This window comes from Nannospalax galili, unplaced genomic scaffold (genome assembly GCF_000622305.1).
Source record: "Nannospalax galili isolate Female #2095 unplaced genomic scaffold, S.galili_v1.0 scaffold2527, whole genome shotgun sequence".
Taxonomy (NCBI): Eukaryota; Metazoa; Chordata; class Mammalia; order Rodentia; family Spalacidae; genus Nannospalax; species Nannospalax galili.
This window is the reverse complement of record NW_008356852.1, coordinates 11650-27736: the sequence shown is the minus strand read 5'-3', so window position 1 is coordinate 27736 and position 16087 is coordinate 11650. Positions and strand designations below refer to the sequence as shown.

The 16087-nt window shown below is 46.4% G+C and overlaps 1 protein-coding gene across 1 annotated transcript in view; it reads right to left on the bottom strand.

Moving 5' to 3' along the window:
- Window positions 1–14379, bottom strand: part of LOC103751354 (CUB and sushi domain-containing protein 1) — a 144169-nt gene extending 129790 nt beyond the window's left edge. The window contains exons 1-6 of the mRNA XM_008854744.1: window positions 14376–14379; window positions 13310–13498; window positions 8207–8384; window positions 5936–6081; window positions 3954–4034; window positions 2668–2781 (exon numbers count right to left, since the gene is read on the bottom strand). Of these exons, the coding sequence (XP_008852966.1) occupies window positions 2668–2781; window positions 3954–4034; window positions 5936–6081; window positions 8207–8384; window positions 13310–13498; window positions 14376–14379 (712 nt within the window). The remainder of the gene's footprint in view (window positions 1–2667; window positions 2782–3953; window positions 4035–5935; window positions 6082–8206; window positions 8385–13309; window positions 13499–14375) is intronic.
- Window positions 14380–16087: the final 1708 nt, after the last annotated feature.

The following is a 16087-nucleotide window of genomic DNA, read 5'->3' as shown; positions in this document are numbered from 1 at the left end:
ATTATTTTCGGGCATGAATATCAGTTTTAAAATACATCTGGATGTGTTACTTGCTGAGCCAAATGCCTGTGCTTTCTGCCTGCTCTGCTCTTTCCCAGCACCTGCTACAAACTGTTGCCAGGAGCAACCCAGCTACCATGGGAGGTTTCAAGATGCACAGGCTCCTGGAGCTGAGCTGCTTCTTTCCCCAGAAGCCTTCACACCTTTAAAACCCCAGCATACCTAAGGGGCATTTGAGAAACCTTGCTGCTGAAAGGCACCATCAAGGCACCTTTAAGAGTTTGCCTGTAGCTGGAACTAGAAACCCTTGGCACAGGGCAGATTCACTAATTTTGGAGGGGAAAAATCATTTGTGAGGCTTAAAAACATGGGGCACATTATTTAGTGTGTTTTTCAGACCGTTAGTAAAGTAACACAGGGTGAGGAACAAGAATTAGGATTGTTGGTCATTGAAATTGATGTGTAAAGGAACCGACTGGGGGACTGGAGAGACGGCTCAGTAGTTAAGAGCAAAAAAGTCCAGCACCCACATGGCAGCTAACAACACTCCGTATTTCCAGTTCCGGGGTGTCCGAGATCCTCTTCTGTCCTCTGAGTGCACTACAGGTCATGGGTGCGCTTGCACACCTGCAGGCATAAGGCTCATACACAAAAAACAAAAATAAATAACTTAAAAAGAAACGACAGGGTGAGACAACAGTGAAAACAAAGCCATTTCTAAGCAGTGCCACTGTGCCACTCCAGCCTTGGGGTTCACGTGGGGAAGGACTCAGCTCCAGAAGCCTCCTGTGAGCCCCGCTCCGCTTCCTGCAGAGGGAGGACACTGCCACACGGTTATGGGTTCTTTTCAGAACCTGTGTACGTTTCTAACTTTTAATGCATTTCTGGAAACTATTAATGGCTCCTCACTGTCTGTAGGATGAGTCCACTGGCACTGCGGCATCTTAACAGCCTGGCCCTGGGCTGGAACCATCCCTCTGAGCACAGCTTCCCTTAGAAGAAGCTGCTCCTCCCCTTTGGGTGCCAGGTGCCCTTTCCCACTTCCAAGGTTTTCCGTTGTTCTCTCTTCTTTAAGACAGGTCTTCCTGAACACAGGAAGTGCCACTTTGATGCCATAGCCTGGCCCTGGGCTGGAACCATCCCTCTGAGCACAGCTTCCCTTAGAAGAGCTGCTCCTCCTCTTTGGGTGCCAGGTGCCCTTTCCCACTTCCAAGGTTTTCCGTTGCTCTCTCTTCTTTAAGACAGGTCTTCCTGAACACAGGAAGTACCACTTGGATGCCAGCACCCATGGCTCATTTTCCTCTGAATTAAGACAGGATCTGACCTAATGGTATGTTGTCAGCACACCCTGGGAACACTCTGACCTTGATCTGCAGTCCTGTATCACACTAGTGGATGTTTTCTGAAGGTGTGCTATAATAACAAGGGTGTGTGCTGATTCCTGAAGAAGTAGGTTCAGAGTAAACACAGGGAATTACCCCACTTGAGCAATTTTGAAGTTAAATTTTCCAAGCTATGTGGTTATCCAACAGCTGTTCATTTCTAACTGTAACTTTCTGAGATTCTGACTGTCCCTCTCTCAAGGTGATGAGGATGCTTCCCAACAAGCCATAACCCAGAATGTTATTAGACACCCAGAGATGATATCCACAGGTGTGAGCTTTAGGAAATCATGGGAAAAGTGGTATTTTCACAGTGCAAAGAAAACTGCCTTTGTTGGGGGAGAAAACTGACGTCATTACACTCACAATGATAGTTTATGTATTATTCACGGGTGGTTCCAACTCTTTCACAAGCAGGACAGGAGCTGTCCCCTCCTGCACATGGGCAGAAGACAGACCTGCAGGCATACGAGGGGTTCAGGCTCAGGCTCTGGTCCCTGTTAGCTACACTTGTCTTACTGTTTGTCTCCCTGGTGCATGAAAATACATTCCTGAAAAGGGGAAATTCCACTACTCAGAGGCTCTCCAGCATGTCTGTGATTGTTTAAGTAAACAGTAAGCTTCCACAGTGAATCCATGGTACTTCCGACTGACTCGGGCCACCTGAACTGTTTTTGTTCCCACTGCACTGGAAAATGATGCTCATTAAATTGTATTTCTTAAATGACCTAATTGTATTTTAATCCACTGAACCGACAGACATAGCCTCAAATCTTGAAAATTATCTAAGTTCTGGCATATGGTCAATTTACTTGAAAGGCATATAAAACATGAAATGGATATATTTCTTTTGTTTATACATTTTATACCAGAAGGTGTTAAGCCCCAGCTAATTAAGTTCAGTTAAAGTACTGACTGAATTCTCAGGATACCCAAAGCGTGTCCGAATGCATCTAAAATATGAGACAGATTGATGGAGAGGTATGGGGGCAGAGGGAGACAAAAACGCACTAGAAATGTGGAGACATTCCTGGAAGAGTGCCAGGGATCAGATGCTTTTTAAAAATATTTCAGTTTTGTGTATTAGAATATTTTCATGATCAATTGCTTGGAAAGGACTTAGATTTATTTTTCAGGGTGAGCTACAGGCAAAAAGCCATCAGATATTTCTGTTAGCAGCTTGTTTTCACAGGGAGGTTGTCTCAGCATAGCTTGGGTTAAATTTGAACGCATCCCTACAAACTGTCAGAGCAACACAGACAGCAGTCCAACAAGCAGGGTGTACCTTCACAGGTGGGTGGAGAGCCTTCGAACTGCAACTGGGAGCTGAGCTTGCACGTCAGTGTGTCGCTCCCCAACAGCGTATACCCAGGATGGCACTGGTATTTCACAAAGTCCCCTAAAAGAAACGATCAACATGCTGGTAAACTGTTCTAGAACATTAGATGGCTATGTATATATCCATCATTTGTGACTGTTGACTGAATCCTGTCACTGTGCAATGTCTGTATTCACTCTATGTCTGTTACTAAAGTACAATTTTGGGACCTGTGCTTAAGAACACTTACTGCTCTTGCAGAAAGTCCCCCAGTTCAGGTCCCAGCACATACATCGTAACTCAGCAACCACCTGTAACTCCAGCTGCAGGGACCTGACACCCTCTTCTGGCCTCCACAGGCACTACACACATGTGGTGCACATACATACATGTAGGCAACACTCATACACATTAAATAAAAATACATAAATCTTTTTTAAAGTTCTTAATTTATAAACTTTCATCAACATATCCGTTTTCTTCCTTGACTAAAAGCTGTTTGTTCCGTGTTCCAAATGCCTCTCTAAATAAATAAAAGCACAACAGATGCCTGGGATCTAAGCACGACTGTGGAGTGGAATGATGGGACAGCCCAAGCAGGACCAACAGGGCTCGGCCATGACCCCGGTCTTGGAGCAGCATGTTCCAGTTAAAGAGGCCATTATGAGCACAGCAGGAACTGGCCCACAGGGCTTGACCAGCATTCTGAAATGGGTGGGACAGCAGAAAGATGTGGTTTTAATTGGGACTGAGAAACCCCAGATCATTGCCAGCGTATCCTTGGCTGGCTTCTTAACAGGACCTTCTTAATGACAGACCTGTCATGAAAAATGAAGCAGGGGGTTTTCTAAGTGTCATATTAACTACATCCTACCTGGTGACTTTCCATGTTAAGAAGGACAGTGTTTACAGTCACACAGTAAAAGCTCTAAAGGAGTAAATTTCCTCTCACATTTCCCCAACTGCAAATATATTCCAAGTCAGATTCTGAAAACTATTTTTAAAATGAAAGGACACACACAACAGAGGGGAGGAAGCCCTGAAAGGACCGAACCACAGTTCAAGTGCAAAACCAGCAGAAACCACAGAAACGAAGGAAGAACGCCATCATTTTGGTCCGTGATCTCTGTGCGAGACCCCATGATGCTGTGGGGTAGGTTTCCCTGACCGGGAGCAGTCTGTGTAAGGACCCCATCAGAGAAAAGCTTAAGAGCCCACACCCCTCAGTGTACAAGGAAGGAGTGAAGTCTTACCTATTTCAAAGTCCTCGTCCTCGGTAAGCAGGTCAGCTTGCGGCACCATTGGGGGAGGTGGACACCTCTTCAGCTGAAATGCTAAGGGTGTATGAAAGACACAGTCATAACAGCTGTGGTCACTTTGTTAACAGAGCAACATAACCCCTCGGTACAAGGCTTTGTACACCGACACAGTCACACGTGCAAACCATCGCTTGGTGAAATTCTCTCTCCAAATGTCCACGATCACTAAATGCCCACTGATACTCAAAGCCAGAGAGACAAAGCATCCAGTTGAAACAATGGCAACATGGGGCTGGAGAGATGACCCAACTAAGAGCACTAGCTGCTCTTCTGGAATGCCTGGGTTCAGTTCCCAGCACCCACACAGTGTCCAACAACCACCTGTAACTCCAGTTCAAGGGGCTTGGAGGCCCTCTTCTGGCCTCCCCAGGCATTGCATGTACACGGTGCACTTCCTTACATGCAGGCAAAAGACTCTTATACATTTTTTTAAAAAAACAAATCTTGAATAAAGAATTAAAAGAGAAACAATGTAAACAGGTAAATAAGCTCATGCTGCTCCCTTGGGAACTTGCGGCCGGGCCTCAGTGTAGATAGGCTCCCAACTGTCTCTTGTCCTGCGGGCTCACCCTGAGGGAGACAAGGGGCTGGTGAGTTTGCCTACTGCTCTCAAGGGCAGCAGGGTCGCTGCCATCCCCTTGGTTGTTGTATGGTATTTTCTATGCTGCTTCTTTAGAGTCGGGGCATGTGAAGTGTATGGAGGGTTCACATGTGTCACCACGGCCACTACCTCAGGTCTGTTTACTTATATAGGATTATGTAGGAATGAATCCTAGGGGCTGGATACAGATCAACCTGACACAAAGATACTGTCAACCCAAGGGTTTGGGGAGCCTCTGGCCTCCATGCAGGATGAGCCCACAGACTCCGACACAGCAGGGAAGGTATGAGCTGGAGACAGGGTGGGTGGCACAGGGGAGCTTGTCCTGGGAGTGTCCATCCCAGCAGCCGTGGTGGAGATAGACTGACCGTGAAAATTAAGAACAAAGAAGCCTCCATTGGAAAAATCGCTGTGGAACTTGAGCAGGACCTGGTTGGTCGAGCTGTAGGCGGTTTCCAGGGCTGTGTTTCCACTGAAGACCCCAAGCTGAGGCGAATTCTGGTCAGGACCATCCCTGGAAAAGAGACAGAGCCACTGAGCAGGAAGCCGCATGTCACAACCAAGGCCCACGCCGCGGGCTCCAGTGTGTGACCAGCGCTGAAGAGCAGGTGGGCCCCAGCGTCCCCAGAGGCACGTTGGTAACGTCAGTGGCCTCGCTCCTTTAAACAGCTGCATTTTAAAGAATGCACGCTATGGTGTCAGCTTACTTATGAGTGACACCTCTGGACAGTTTTACAAGTGAATGAAAATACTGACAAAAGGGAAACACAGGCTTCCCTGGGTGCTGTGTTAGAAGCAGGATGCTGAGTTTTCAGGGGATGCCGACTGTGCAGCTTTGCATTCTCTCTCACTAGCCCTCTGTTTGTGGGCACTGGACACAGCGGCATGGCTAAGCCTGCATTCCACACTGTGTGGTCCACATGAGCCTGCTGTTCTGGCAGAGCTGCCGTTGTTATGTTGGGGGACAGCCAACCCTCATTCCCACAGCCACTGGTGCAGCTTCTCTGCACCGCCCAGCCCTGCTGCTGAGGAGGCAGCGCCCCAGCCCTGAGGCTGCATCACCTATGGGCCACTACCTCAGGTCTGTTTACTTATATAGGATTATGTAGGAATGAATCCTAGGGGCTGGATACAGATCAACCTGACACAAAGATACTGTCAACCCAAGGGTTTGGGGAGCCTCTGGCCTCCATGCAGGATGAGCCCACAGACTCCGACACAGCAGGGAAGGTATGAGCTGGAGACAGGGTGGGTGGCACAGGGGAGCTTGTCCTGGGAGTGTCCATCCCAGCAGCCGTGGTGGAGATAGACTGACCGTGAAAATTAAGAACAAAGAAGCCTCCATTGGAAAAATCGCTGTGGAACTTGAGCAGGACCTGGTTGGTCGAGCTGTAGGCGGTTTCCAGGGCTGTGTTTCCACTGAAGACCCCAAGCTGAGGCGAATTCTGGTCAGGACCATCCCTGGAAAAGAGACAGAGCCACTGAGCAGGAAGCCGCATGTCACAACCAAGGCCCACGCCGCGGGCTCCAGTGTGTGACCAGCGCTGAAGAGCAGGTGGGCCCCAGCGTCCCCAGAGGCACGTTGGTAACGTCAGTGGCCTCGCTCCTTTAAACAGCTGCATTTTAAAGAATGCACGCTATGGTGTCAGCTTACTTATGAGTGACACCTCTGGACAGTTTTACAAGTGAATGAAAATACTGACAAAAGGGAAACACAGGCTTTCCTGGGTGCTGTGTTAGAAGCAGGATGCTGAGTTTTCAGGAGATGCCGACTGCGCAGCTTTGCATTCTCTCTCACTAGCCCTCTGTTTGTGGGCACTGGACACAGCGGCATGGCTAAGCCTGCATTCCACACTGTGTGGTCCACATGAGCCTGCTGTTCTGGCAGAGCTGCCGTTGTTATGTTGGGGGAACAGCCAACCCTCATTCCCACAGCCACTGGTGCAGCTCCTCCGCACCGCCCAGCCCTGCTGCTGAGGAGGCAGTGCCCCAGCCCTGAGGCTGCATCACCTCCGTGACAGTCTGTTAAACGCCCAACATGCTCCTCTGCATTTGCAATATAATTTGAAGGCCCTGTGGTATCTGTTCCTGGGGCCCAGACTTTCTCTTTGGCCTGAATGAGAGTTCAGCCATATGATGCCCGCAGACACATACATCACACACAGGCAGACACACAGTAGATACACACAACAGCCACACATATACACAGAGACATACAACAGACATACACATATAAAACCCCTACATTTACACACAGACACAAGCAGACACACATGACACACAACACAGATGTGCACACACATACAGCTATAAACAGATACACCCTATACCATACATACATGTACAAACACAAACGCCACATAGCATACTCACACATGCACATATAACTTCACAAATGTACACACACTGTACATGTGCACACATACTGCACACATGCATGCATATCTCACACGTGTATGCAAAATTCACACATGCATATATACCTCGTATGTGGATGCATACCTCACACATACACGCATACCTCATACAAGCACAAATACGCATGCATATCTCACACGTGTATGCAAAATTCACACATGCATATATACCTCGCATGTGGATGCATACCTCACACATACACGCATACCTCATACAAGCACAAATATCACACACATGCATGCATACCATACACATGTACACACACCCTACACCATACATACAGAGATATACATGTACAAACATCATATAGCATATACACACATACCTTACACATGCACACATATCTCACACATGCATGCATACACAAATGTATGCATACTTTCTACATGCACACATGCCACACATACGCACACATATGTCACACATGCACTCAACCTCATCCTCGTCTCCTGAAATTTCTTCTTCAATTTTCAGGGCAGTTCATTCAACAGCCCCAGCTGCCTGCTGCCCCATGGCACCGTCTGCCCCTGCCTTCATAGTATCAAGGAGAAAACTCATCTTCCTGCTCTTCGACCTCAGGACCTCAGAACTCAACAGTGGAGTTTGTCATTTGCATGGGTCAGTCTCAGAGACAGACCCACATGCTCATGCCCCAGGTTGCCCTGCAAGGCTCGTGGGAAGCAAGGCCTGTGGCACTCCAGGGTGGGTCAGGCCCCAAGGAATGCCTTCTTCCACGTCACTGCGTCAAACAATGACAAAGGACACCACAGCTTTTCCTTCATTGTAAAACTGTGAAATAAGGCAGGTGTGGTGGCACATGCCTGCAATCCCAGCTCACAGAAGGCCCAGGTAGGGGGCTCTCCATGAGTTCAAGGATAGACGTGGTTACAGAGTGAAACCTTATCATAACAGCCTTAATTATTAATTAAAGTAAAATGTGAAATGAAATAATCTTGAACTGTTTCCATATGTTTAAACTAGTGTTGGATATTTTTACCCTATAACAAACCAAATATATTTCTTGAGATTTTTCTTTGTATTATGGGATTTTGTGAGTGCATTTCTTTTTGAGGATCTGCCCAGCCTGAGCATTTGTAAACATGTAACCAGACAAATGGGAGGGAAGTGCTAAGTCAGAAGAGCCTGGCGCCAGCGGGCACTGCCATACCAGACAGCGATGTAGTCGTTCACAGCCTCTGTCTGCAGCAAGGTGAAGTTGATGTACACTCCATGGCCTGGAGGGACGGTGATCAGCCAAAGGCAGTCCTTCAGAATTGGGTACTCGTCTGGAAACCCAGGGGAATAAATGGTGCCGTTCTGGGATGTCACATTATACCCACAGGGAGCTGAAAAAGGAGACATTGCAAATAAAACTCAGATGGGATTTCAGAAAGTCGATAGATACTGCAAAGTGTCTAAAGTCTTGGGGCTGAAAGTTTCCCTCGTAAGAAACTGTGAGATAGTCTCACCGACCACTTTATCAGTTGTTCCCCTAGAATATGGAAACTTCAGGAGAATTGTATTTATAAGTTTTATCTCAGTCTCAGTTAATATATTCTTCAAATCTTCAAAAATCCCTTCAGGATAGTCATTCCCACACGATTAAAAAACCCAGTCGGTCATCGCCTGTGGCTGAGCTGATAATCTACCGGGCTGTCCGGTGCAATGGATTATGAAGAAACTAGACATAAACAGATCTGAGCAGTTTTAAGTCACTTCCTTTGCTAAAGCCTATGTAAGCTGTCCCAAAGAGTGGCAGCTAAGCCTGCCCGCCTCAAAACAAAGACACGAGGGAGTTTTTGCAACTCTAACCTGAAGAAGCAAAGATAAACTTATAGACGTCTGTTTCAAAGACAGGCTGGGGGTACGTGAGAGCCACAGCACCTCGTGCAGCTGGACTGGACTTAACAAATCAGCGTTTATGTAGTTATTGCATGGCAACTATTTTACTTGTAGAAAAGCAGACGACCACTTATTAGTAGAATGGCCTGAAATGCTTCATTGCAAATGAGGACGGTGAGTTGGGGCCAAGCTGGCTTTGAAGTCAAACCAAAGTCAGAGGTGTGAGTCCGCCAGAACTGCCAATTTTTGCCATAAAAGTGTAAGAATTTAGATGTGGTGAAGACACAGAGGGAAAGAAGCAAGAGTTTCTTAGTAACTCGCCATCATGGACATCAGTGTCCTGAGGCGCCATGTGGCTGAATTTATCACAGTCCCATGCTGGGAAACAGAAACGAGATTCGCCAAGCAGACCACTGAATCAACAGGAGAAAGGGCTATGCAGAGCTTTCTAGAAATTTAACCATGGGATGAGTAAGTGGGGTTTGAAGTCAGACAAGCCTGGATTTGTAACCTAGCAGGTTATATCCACCAGATCCTCATTTCTGGTGTCAGTGGAGTGACGGCAGGAACTGGCTGCCACCAGGGATCTGGAACTCCGCTGCATAACCACCCAGGTTGGAAGAAGACAGTATCCACTGCTCCGGCCCTGCACAGAGAGGACAGCGGAAGGGAAGCCTCTGGAGTACACGGGCCAGGCTCAGAGAAGGTGTTAGGATTACAACTTAGGGTGCTGTGGTCTCTCTGGAGGGCAACACTCTAGCCTGGAGCAGAAGTGACATCTCAGTGTCCTATCATCCTTAGGAACAAGGGCTATTACATTTAAAACTATAATCTTCATAGGCGAAGTAATTTTGTGTTAAAACTGCATGAATGTTAAAAGTTTAATCCAACATGGAGAGGATGCTAAACCCATACTGAATGCTTCTTAGAAAACCCTGTATGGTCCCTCTGATTGCATCCAATGTTTATATTATGATATAGTTTTGCACAAACATTAATATTTTTAAATTTAGTTCATGACATTCTTATTAGGAATTAAGTAACGTACTCAGTCTTAGCCAGAAGGTCACAGCATGTGGCAATCTCTTGTTTTGTGAGGAATTGGCCTCCTGGGAGGTAGCTTAGAAGCTCCTTAGGAGTCGCTCTAACTATCTGGGTAGTGTAGGTCTGGCCTAGTTCAGAAAGACAGCCTGGAGGCTCGGGCTAAGCTTTTGTTCCCACGATGTGAGTTGCCAGGTAGATATCCATCAGTCACGGGTATGCATGGAGCCCCAGCAGAAAGCCTTGGGACTGGAATCAGCTGGGTCTGAGGTAGACAGTCAACATTTTATCTTGCATAAACTCTGGGGAGCCACATACCCTCCTAGACCCTAAGGGCCTTTCATTTAGATAATGCTAGCATCTTCTCTGTCATGAACTGTAATGACAAATTCAGTAATGACAAATATGCGATGGCATGTGTCTGTAACCCCTGTGCTAGGAGGTGCAGACACGAGGGCCCCTGGAGCTTCATGGATAGCCAGGCAAGCCAATCTGTGAGCACTGGGATCAGTGAGCTACCTTGTCTCAAAAAATAAGGCAGGCCAGGCATGGTGCACACACCTTTAATCCCACTCTTCAGGAGGCAGGCAGATCTCTGTAAAGTCAAGGTCAGCCTGGCCTACAAAGTAAGCTCCAGGCAAGCTAGGGCTACACAGGAGATGCTGTCTCAAAAAATCAAAACAAAGCAAAATCAGGTAGAAAGCAGTAAGGAAAACATCCAAGGATCTTGACCTCTGACCTCTGCAGACACTTGCACATGGACACACACACATATAAACACATATCACATCACATCGAGATACACATAGATGCACATGAAAATAAACTAAAATATAAAGATCAAACAAAAAAATGGTATCATGCTTTAACTACAGAAAAAGAGAGGTTTGCTTATTTTTATCCTGAAAAACAATTATCAAGAAGAGTTTTCTCCATATGAGAAAATTAAGTTTAAAAATGATAAAATTAAAACTAAAGAATTAGATTTTCCTTTTACTATTAACATAAAACCAAAGAATTGACCTCTTGTGTACGAATCAAAGGAATTCAAAGTAAAATGGAACGATGCAAAGGTTTTTGTCTCTCTGAGGCAGGGTCTCCCTGTAGCCCAGCTGGCCTGGAACTCACTGTGTAGACCAGGCTGGCCCCAGTCTCACAGAGATCCACCTGCCTCTGGCTCTTCAGTGCTAGGACTAAAGGTATGCACCACCACACCTGGTTTAAGCATGACCATGCTGATCACTTCAAAGTAACGTATAGCCATGGATGGGAGAAAGCCAGGTGAGTTTTGCTTTGGGGTTTGTGCAGCTGAGGGTGGAGGCTGAATCCAAGGCCTGTTCATGCCAGGAATCTGCTCTACTGAGCTGAACATTCACCCCGAAGAATGAGTTTTCAAGTGAAAGTACAATTAGATAAATTTAAAATATCTAAATGGGAAACAAAAAATCCTCACATCACTGAGATACTTAGCTCTCTAAATTCTATTTCATATGGAATTAAATAAGTATTCGAATCTGTAAAAACAGCTAAGACTTTTTTATAGCTGTTCTTATGATGACACGGAATTGGAGGCTAAAGTGGAGCCAACGTCAAACACTACCATGTCTTTGTTGCTTCTCATTTTTTCTGTTTCTCCTTCCTTAGAAATTCAATTAGATGCCTTCCCTTTCCCCCATGAAACACAAGTGCTTGGCATTTCAAAGGACACAGAGCCAGTGATTTCAATTTATACAGAAATTATAATTTTAATATATATATTAATCCAAAGGTACTGCAATTATAAGGCGAGGATCCAGACTTCAAGGCAAACCTCCTGTTACACGTCCCTGTGGATATCACGTCTCATCATTTTGTTAGCTTGGCAATGCAGAAATGTTTAAGTTGTCACATTGTAAATGCCAGGAAGCCATAGAGAAGCTCAACAGCATTGTTCTAGCTCAGAGGAGCCAGTCATGAGCCTGGACCACACACCCTGCTGCCCAACAGCCTGATACCAGCATGTCCCAGGAACCGGTTACCACATAAGCATCCTGCCAAGAGGGGGATATTGTAAAGAGACCCCGAGCAGGTCCCTTTCTCGGGCTCTGAGGCTGTTAAAACAGTGTGGGCTAAGAAAATAAAACTTCCTCGGGAATCTCCTGGAGAAGAAAAGACTGAAGCCCAGAGCTCCAGAGGAAGAGCTTGCATTTTGGAAAGAGATTTTACATAGTTCTGACGCCTTGTCAGACTGCCTTACAAGAGGCTGCAACAAATGGAGCAGTGAATGTCAGGACCACCACTTGATGAAGCCTGCTCAGTCATTCCTACCTCGTACCTTCTGTTTAAACCTAAACCTCATGTCAGGACCCCAAAGACAGTCTTGGATGTTGGAGGTCACTAGACTGCTCTATTCTTCCCAATGTGACACTGAATAAATCTCTTGTTTTTCTGATTATTTAATTGGCTGATTGAAAATGGGACCAAGCACAGCTTGTGAGAGCTACCGGGGCAGCTCTGATCCTAAAAACTCCAGTGCCGAACATGCTATTAGGACTTCAGTTTTCTGGAAGATGCCTCTGTCTGTGCCTCTGCTGACTCTGTCTCTGCGCAGTAAGGCTTTGAGTCCTTCAAGGTCCCCTCCCACAAAACACAAATGCAAACAAGATTATTATAAAACAGACCAACAATATGCCAATTAATCTTGATTATCAACATGAGGAGATTCAGAATCGGCATGAAAAGAACCTCCAGGTGTGTCTGGGAGAGGGTTTCTGGATGAAGTCAGGGAGGAGGGAAGACTGACTCTAAGGTGAGCAGCACCAGCTCAGGGCCTGGACGACAGCCCTTCACTGCATGAAATGAGACAGGGAGCTGAGCATCAGCTCTCTCCTCCTCCTGCTCTTGGACTGTGGATGCCACGTGACCCGCTGCCACCATGCCTCCCCTGTCATGATGGGCTCACCCTTGAACTCTAGGCCAAAATAAACCCTTCCTCAAGTTGCTTTGTCAAAACAAGAATAAAAGTAAATAATTCAAAAACCAGGACAAACTCAGTGAACACCTCTCTCCCCTCTCATCTTATACTTTGGGGGAACAGGTGGGAAGGAGGAGGTGCCTTGTGCTCTGAGCATGTCATGCTTCAGGACAGGCTCTTCTATCTGGAATCGCACTGTGACTACTTGTATTTAACACTTTCTTAGCCTTACAGCTTCCTTTAGAATAAGGATTGTTTTGCTTTTTACTTTCTGGGCTGTGATATATTTCCAAAGTGTAGGCGGGGTTTTGTAAAAGATCCTGAACAATTGCCTGTTGCACGGATTAATGAATTATTAAGTATATGCATTAGTGGTCCCTGAACTGCGATCCCACAAGGAGCAGAGCTGTCCCCAAGGCAGAGACAGGAGCCTACCGTCACACTGTGGAAAAGGGTGGTTCCAGTTCCGGTCCGTGCCGTGCTGGCAGGTGAGCACAGGCTGACCTACCAAGATGTACCCCGGGTAGCACTCAAAGGAGATGGACTGGCCCACGCTGTAATCTGAGTTGATCATGAACCCGTTCTGGAACGCAGGTGGATCTGGGCAATTCTGTAGCTCATAGGCTGAAATGACAAACAACATCAAGGTCCTCTACAGGTGTCAAGACTGTTGTGGAGGAGGAACGTGAGCACAGACAGCTCCTGAGGACTGGCTGCATGGATATAAAGTTCTAAAACTGTCTTCTTCAATATTGCATGGCATTCTGAATGAGTCAGGCGATAATTAGTAAGCAGGAGAGACACGCACTTAGTAGACACTTAATGTGTGCTTCATAAGAATAACTGCACGTACACCCAAGAAGTCAGACAAGGTTACCTTGGGAAGAAATTAGATGTGTAATATCAGAAATTCAGAATATCAGAAATTCAGAAAGTAACAAGGTGGATTATATAAAGGGCCTGTGGAAATCGCTGTGACCTGATATGATGTTTCTCCTTGAATTTAAGAGAGACACACCACCATTTTGTGTCCATGGAAATGGCAACAGTGCACTGAGGTTGTTGTGTTTAACTTTATTATTTAGTGCAAATGAAATAGGAAAATCTTTTTATTTTTTCTGAAAAATAGAACTGTAGACTCATTAGGCTAGCAACTATTCCTAGCACAATTGCTGATTTATTGTAATTTATCATTAAAATACTTATGTTCTGCCAGGCATGGTGGTGCATATCTTTAATCCCAGCACTGGAGGCAGAGGCAGGTAGATCTCTGTGAGTTCTAGACCAGCCAGGACTACACAGTGAAACCATTCTCAAAAATTAAAATTTTTATTTTTATTTTCCCAGGAACAATTCTAGGTAGGATGGCAGAGAAGAGTGTTCTCAGAGTGTGTGACTCAGTTTACCCATGAACCAGTCAAAGTATGCTAATCCACCACCAGGTGCAAAGCTGGATGTGGCAGTCTTAGAGCTGAACAAGCCCTGCGCAGGCCACCCTTACCCATGCTGCCATCGTTCCGTCTCTGCAGCTACCTGTGCAGGTAAAGAGGACCCCATCCCCCTTTCACAGGCCACACTGCAGAAGCAGCTGTAGAGTAAGGTGCTCAGCCTCCTGTCGTGGACATTAGATGGAAGCCATGATGGTTTAACCATAACACATCCCCTACCGACACAGGACCTCCTGTTGAATGACAGCTGGTGGTCCTGTTTGGGGAGGTGGAGCCTCACTGGAGGAAGTCACCATGGACTTCCCCAGACCTCTTCCTCTCACAGTGCCTCCTGTCCACCACGAAACGCACAGCCCTTTCCTCCACACACTCTCTCTGCCGTGATGTTCTGTCCAACCACACAGGGCTGAGCAACAATGGACTGAACATTCAACACCATGAGCCAACCGAACTTTCCCCCATTGCCTCAGGGACTCGGTTACAGCGATGCAAAGGCAGTCAGTACAGAGACCAGGTGAGAGACCCTCAGTGCCAGGTCACTCAGACCCTGATAGAAAGAGCAGGGGTCCTGGGTACCTTCTCACGGTCAACAGAATACTGAGAAGTCATGGCAGGGATGTGAGGAACTTCCAGGATGATACAAACTAAAAACTCAAAGTCCATGCCAACTGGCTGCCCATTTTCACCATCAGAGTGCAGCTGTGAAATTCACTAACACAGAAATACAGTGGTCTGTGATAGAGAGCTGGTGCTCTGTAACAACTTCATAAAATTCAGGAGGCAGAGGGGCCCCAGGAGAAATGACACCAAAGGCACGTAGCAGTACGGGAAAAAATGTGTACACACCACATGGAGAACCCCAAAGGAAGCCAGAGCATTAGACTGGGAGGCAGAAGGAGCTTGGGACTGAGAGGCAGACCAGCCTCTGAGCACCAGTGGGGTTGCGCCTCAGGCTGGGGTCTCAGCCCCGCTGTGAGGACACTGTCAGGTTGTGTGGGAAGGTGGCAGGAGGTGCATCCTAAGGAGACTAATCCATGCACTTGCTGTGTGGAGGGTCTCGATGAACATTTGCCAAATATTAAGCATTACAAAATTTTGTTATCACTAGTGTATTCTTATTTAGTACAGCATTAAATAACATATTTTCTCCTTGGGGTAAGAGTGTACAGTGGTCAAGCATTTACAGAAATTTCTACCATGAGAATCCTTTCAAAGAAGAAAAAGCTAATGTTCAAATATGTCAGTTGAAGCATGGTTTACATTGTTTACATTAAAGTGATCCAAATGTCTAAATAATGTCTGCTATGTGGTCTTATAGAGGCTGAGGAGCTACAATGTTAAACCTTTCTGTATACACAGAGAGAAGGGTGGGGTTCCCAAGCAAGAATGGCTTGAGGATGGTGGGAAGGGATGCCATTCCTGAGTTTTTAATTTGCATCTTTCCCTGAGCTGGTGACATGTGATATGATCCTCTCTCCGATGCTGGGTAGTGTCAGGGAGTCTCAGATCCTGGTCCGCTGTATGGTTGCCAGGTGACACCACCCAGGCCCTACAGTGCTATGATGTTGGTATGCTCATCCTTCCACAGGTCTGTGTTAAATACACCATTGACTTGCAATATTGTCAACCTGTATGGTTTGAATATAAAACTCGCCCACAGGCTCACAAGGCTGAACATTTAGTCCCCAGGGGAGGCTGTGGAAACTGGGATGGGGTACAGAGCTAGAAGAAGTAGGCACTGGGGGAGTAATTTTTGAAGGTACAC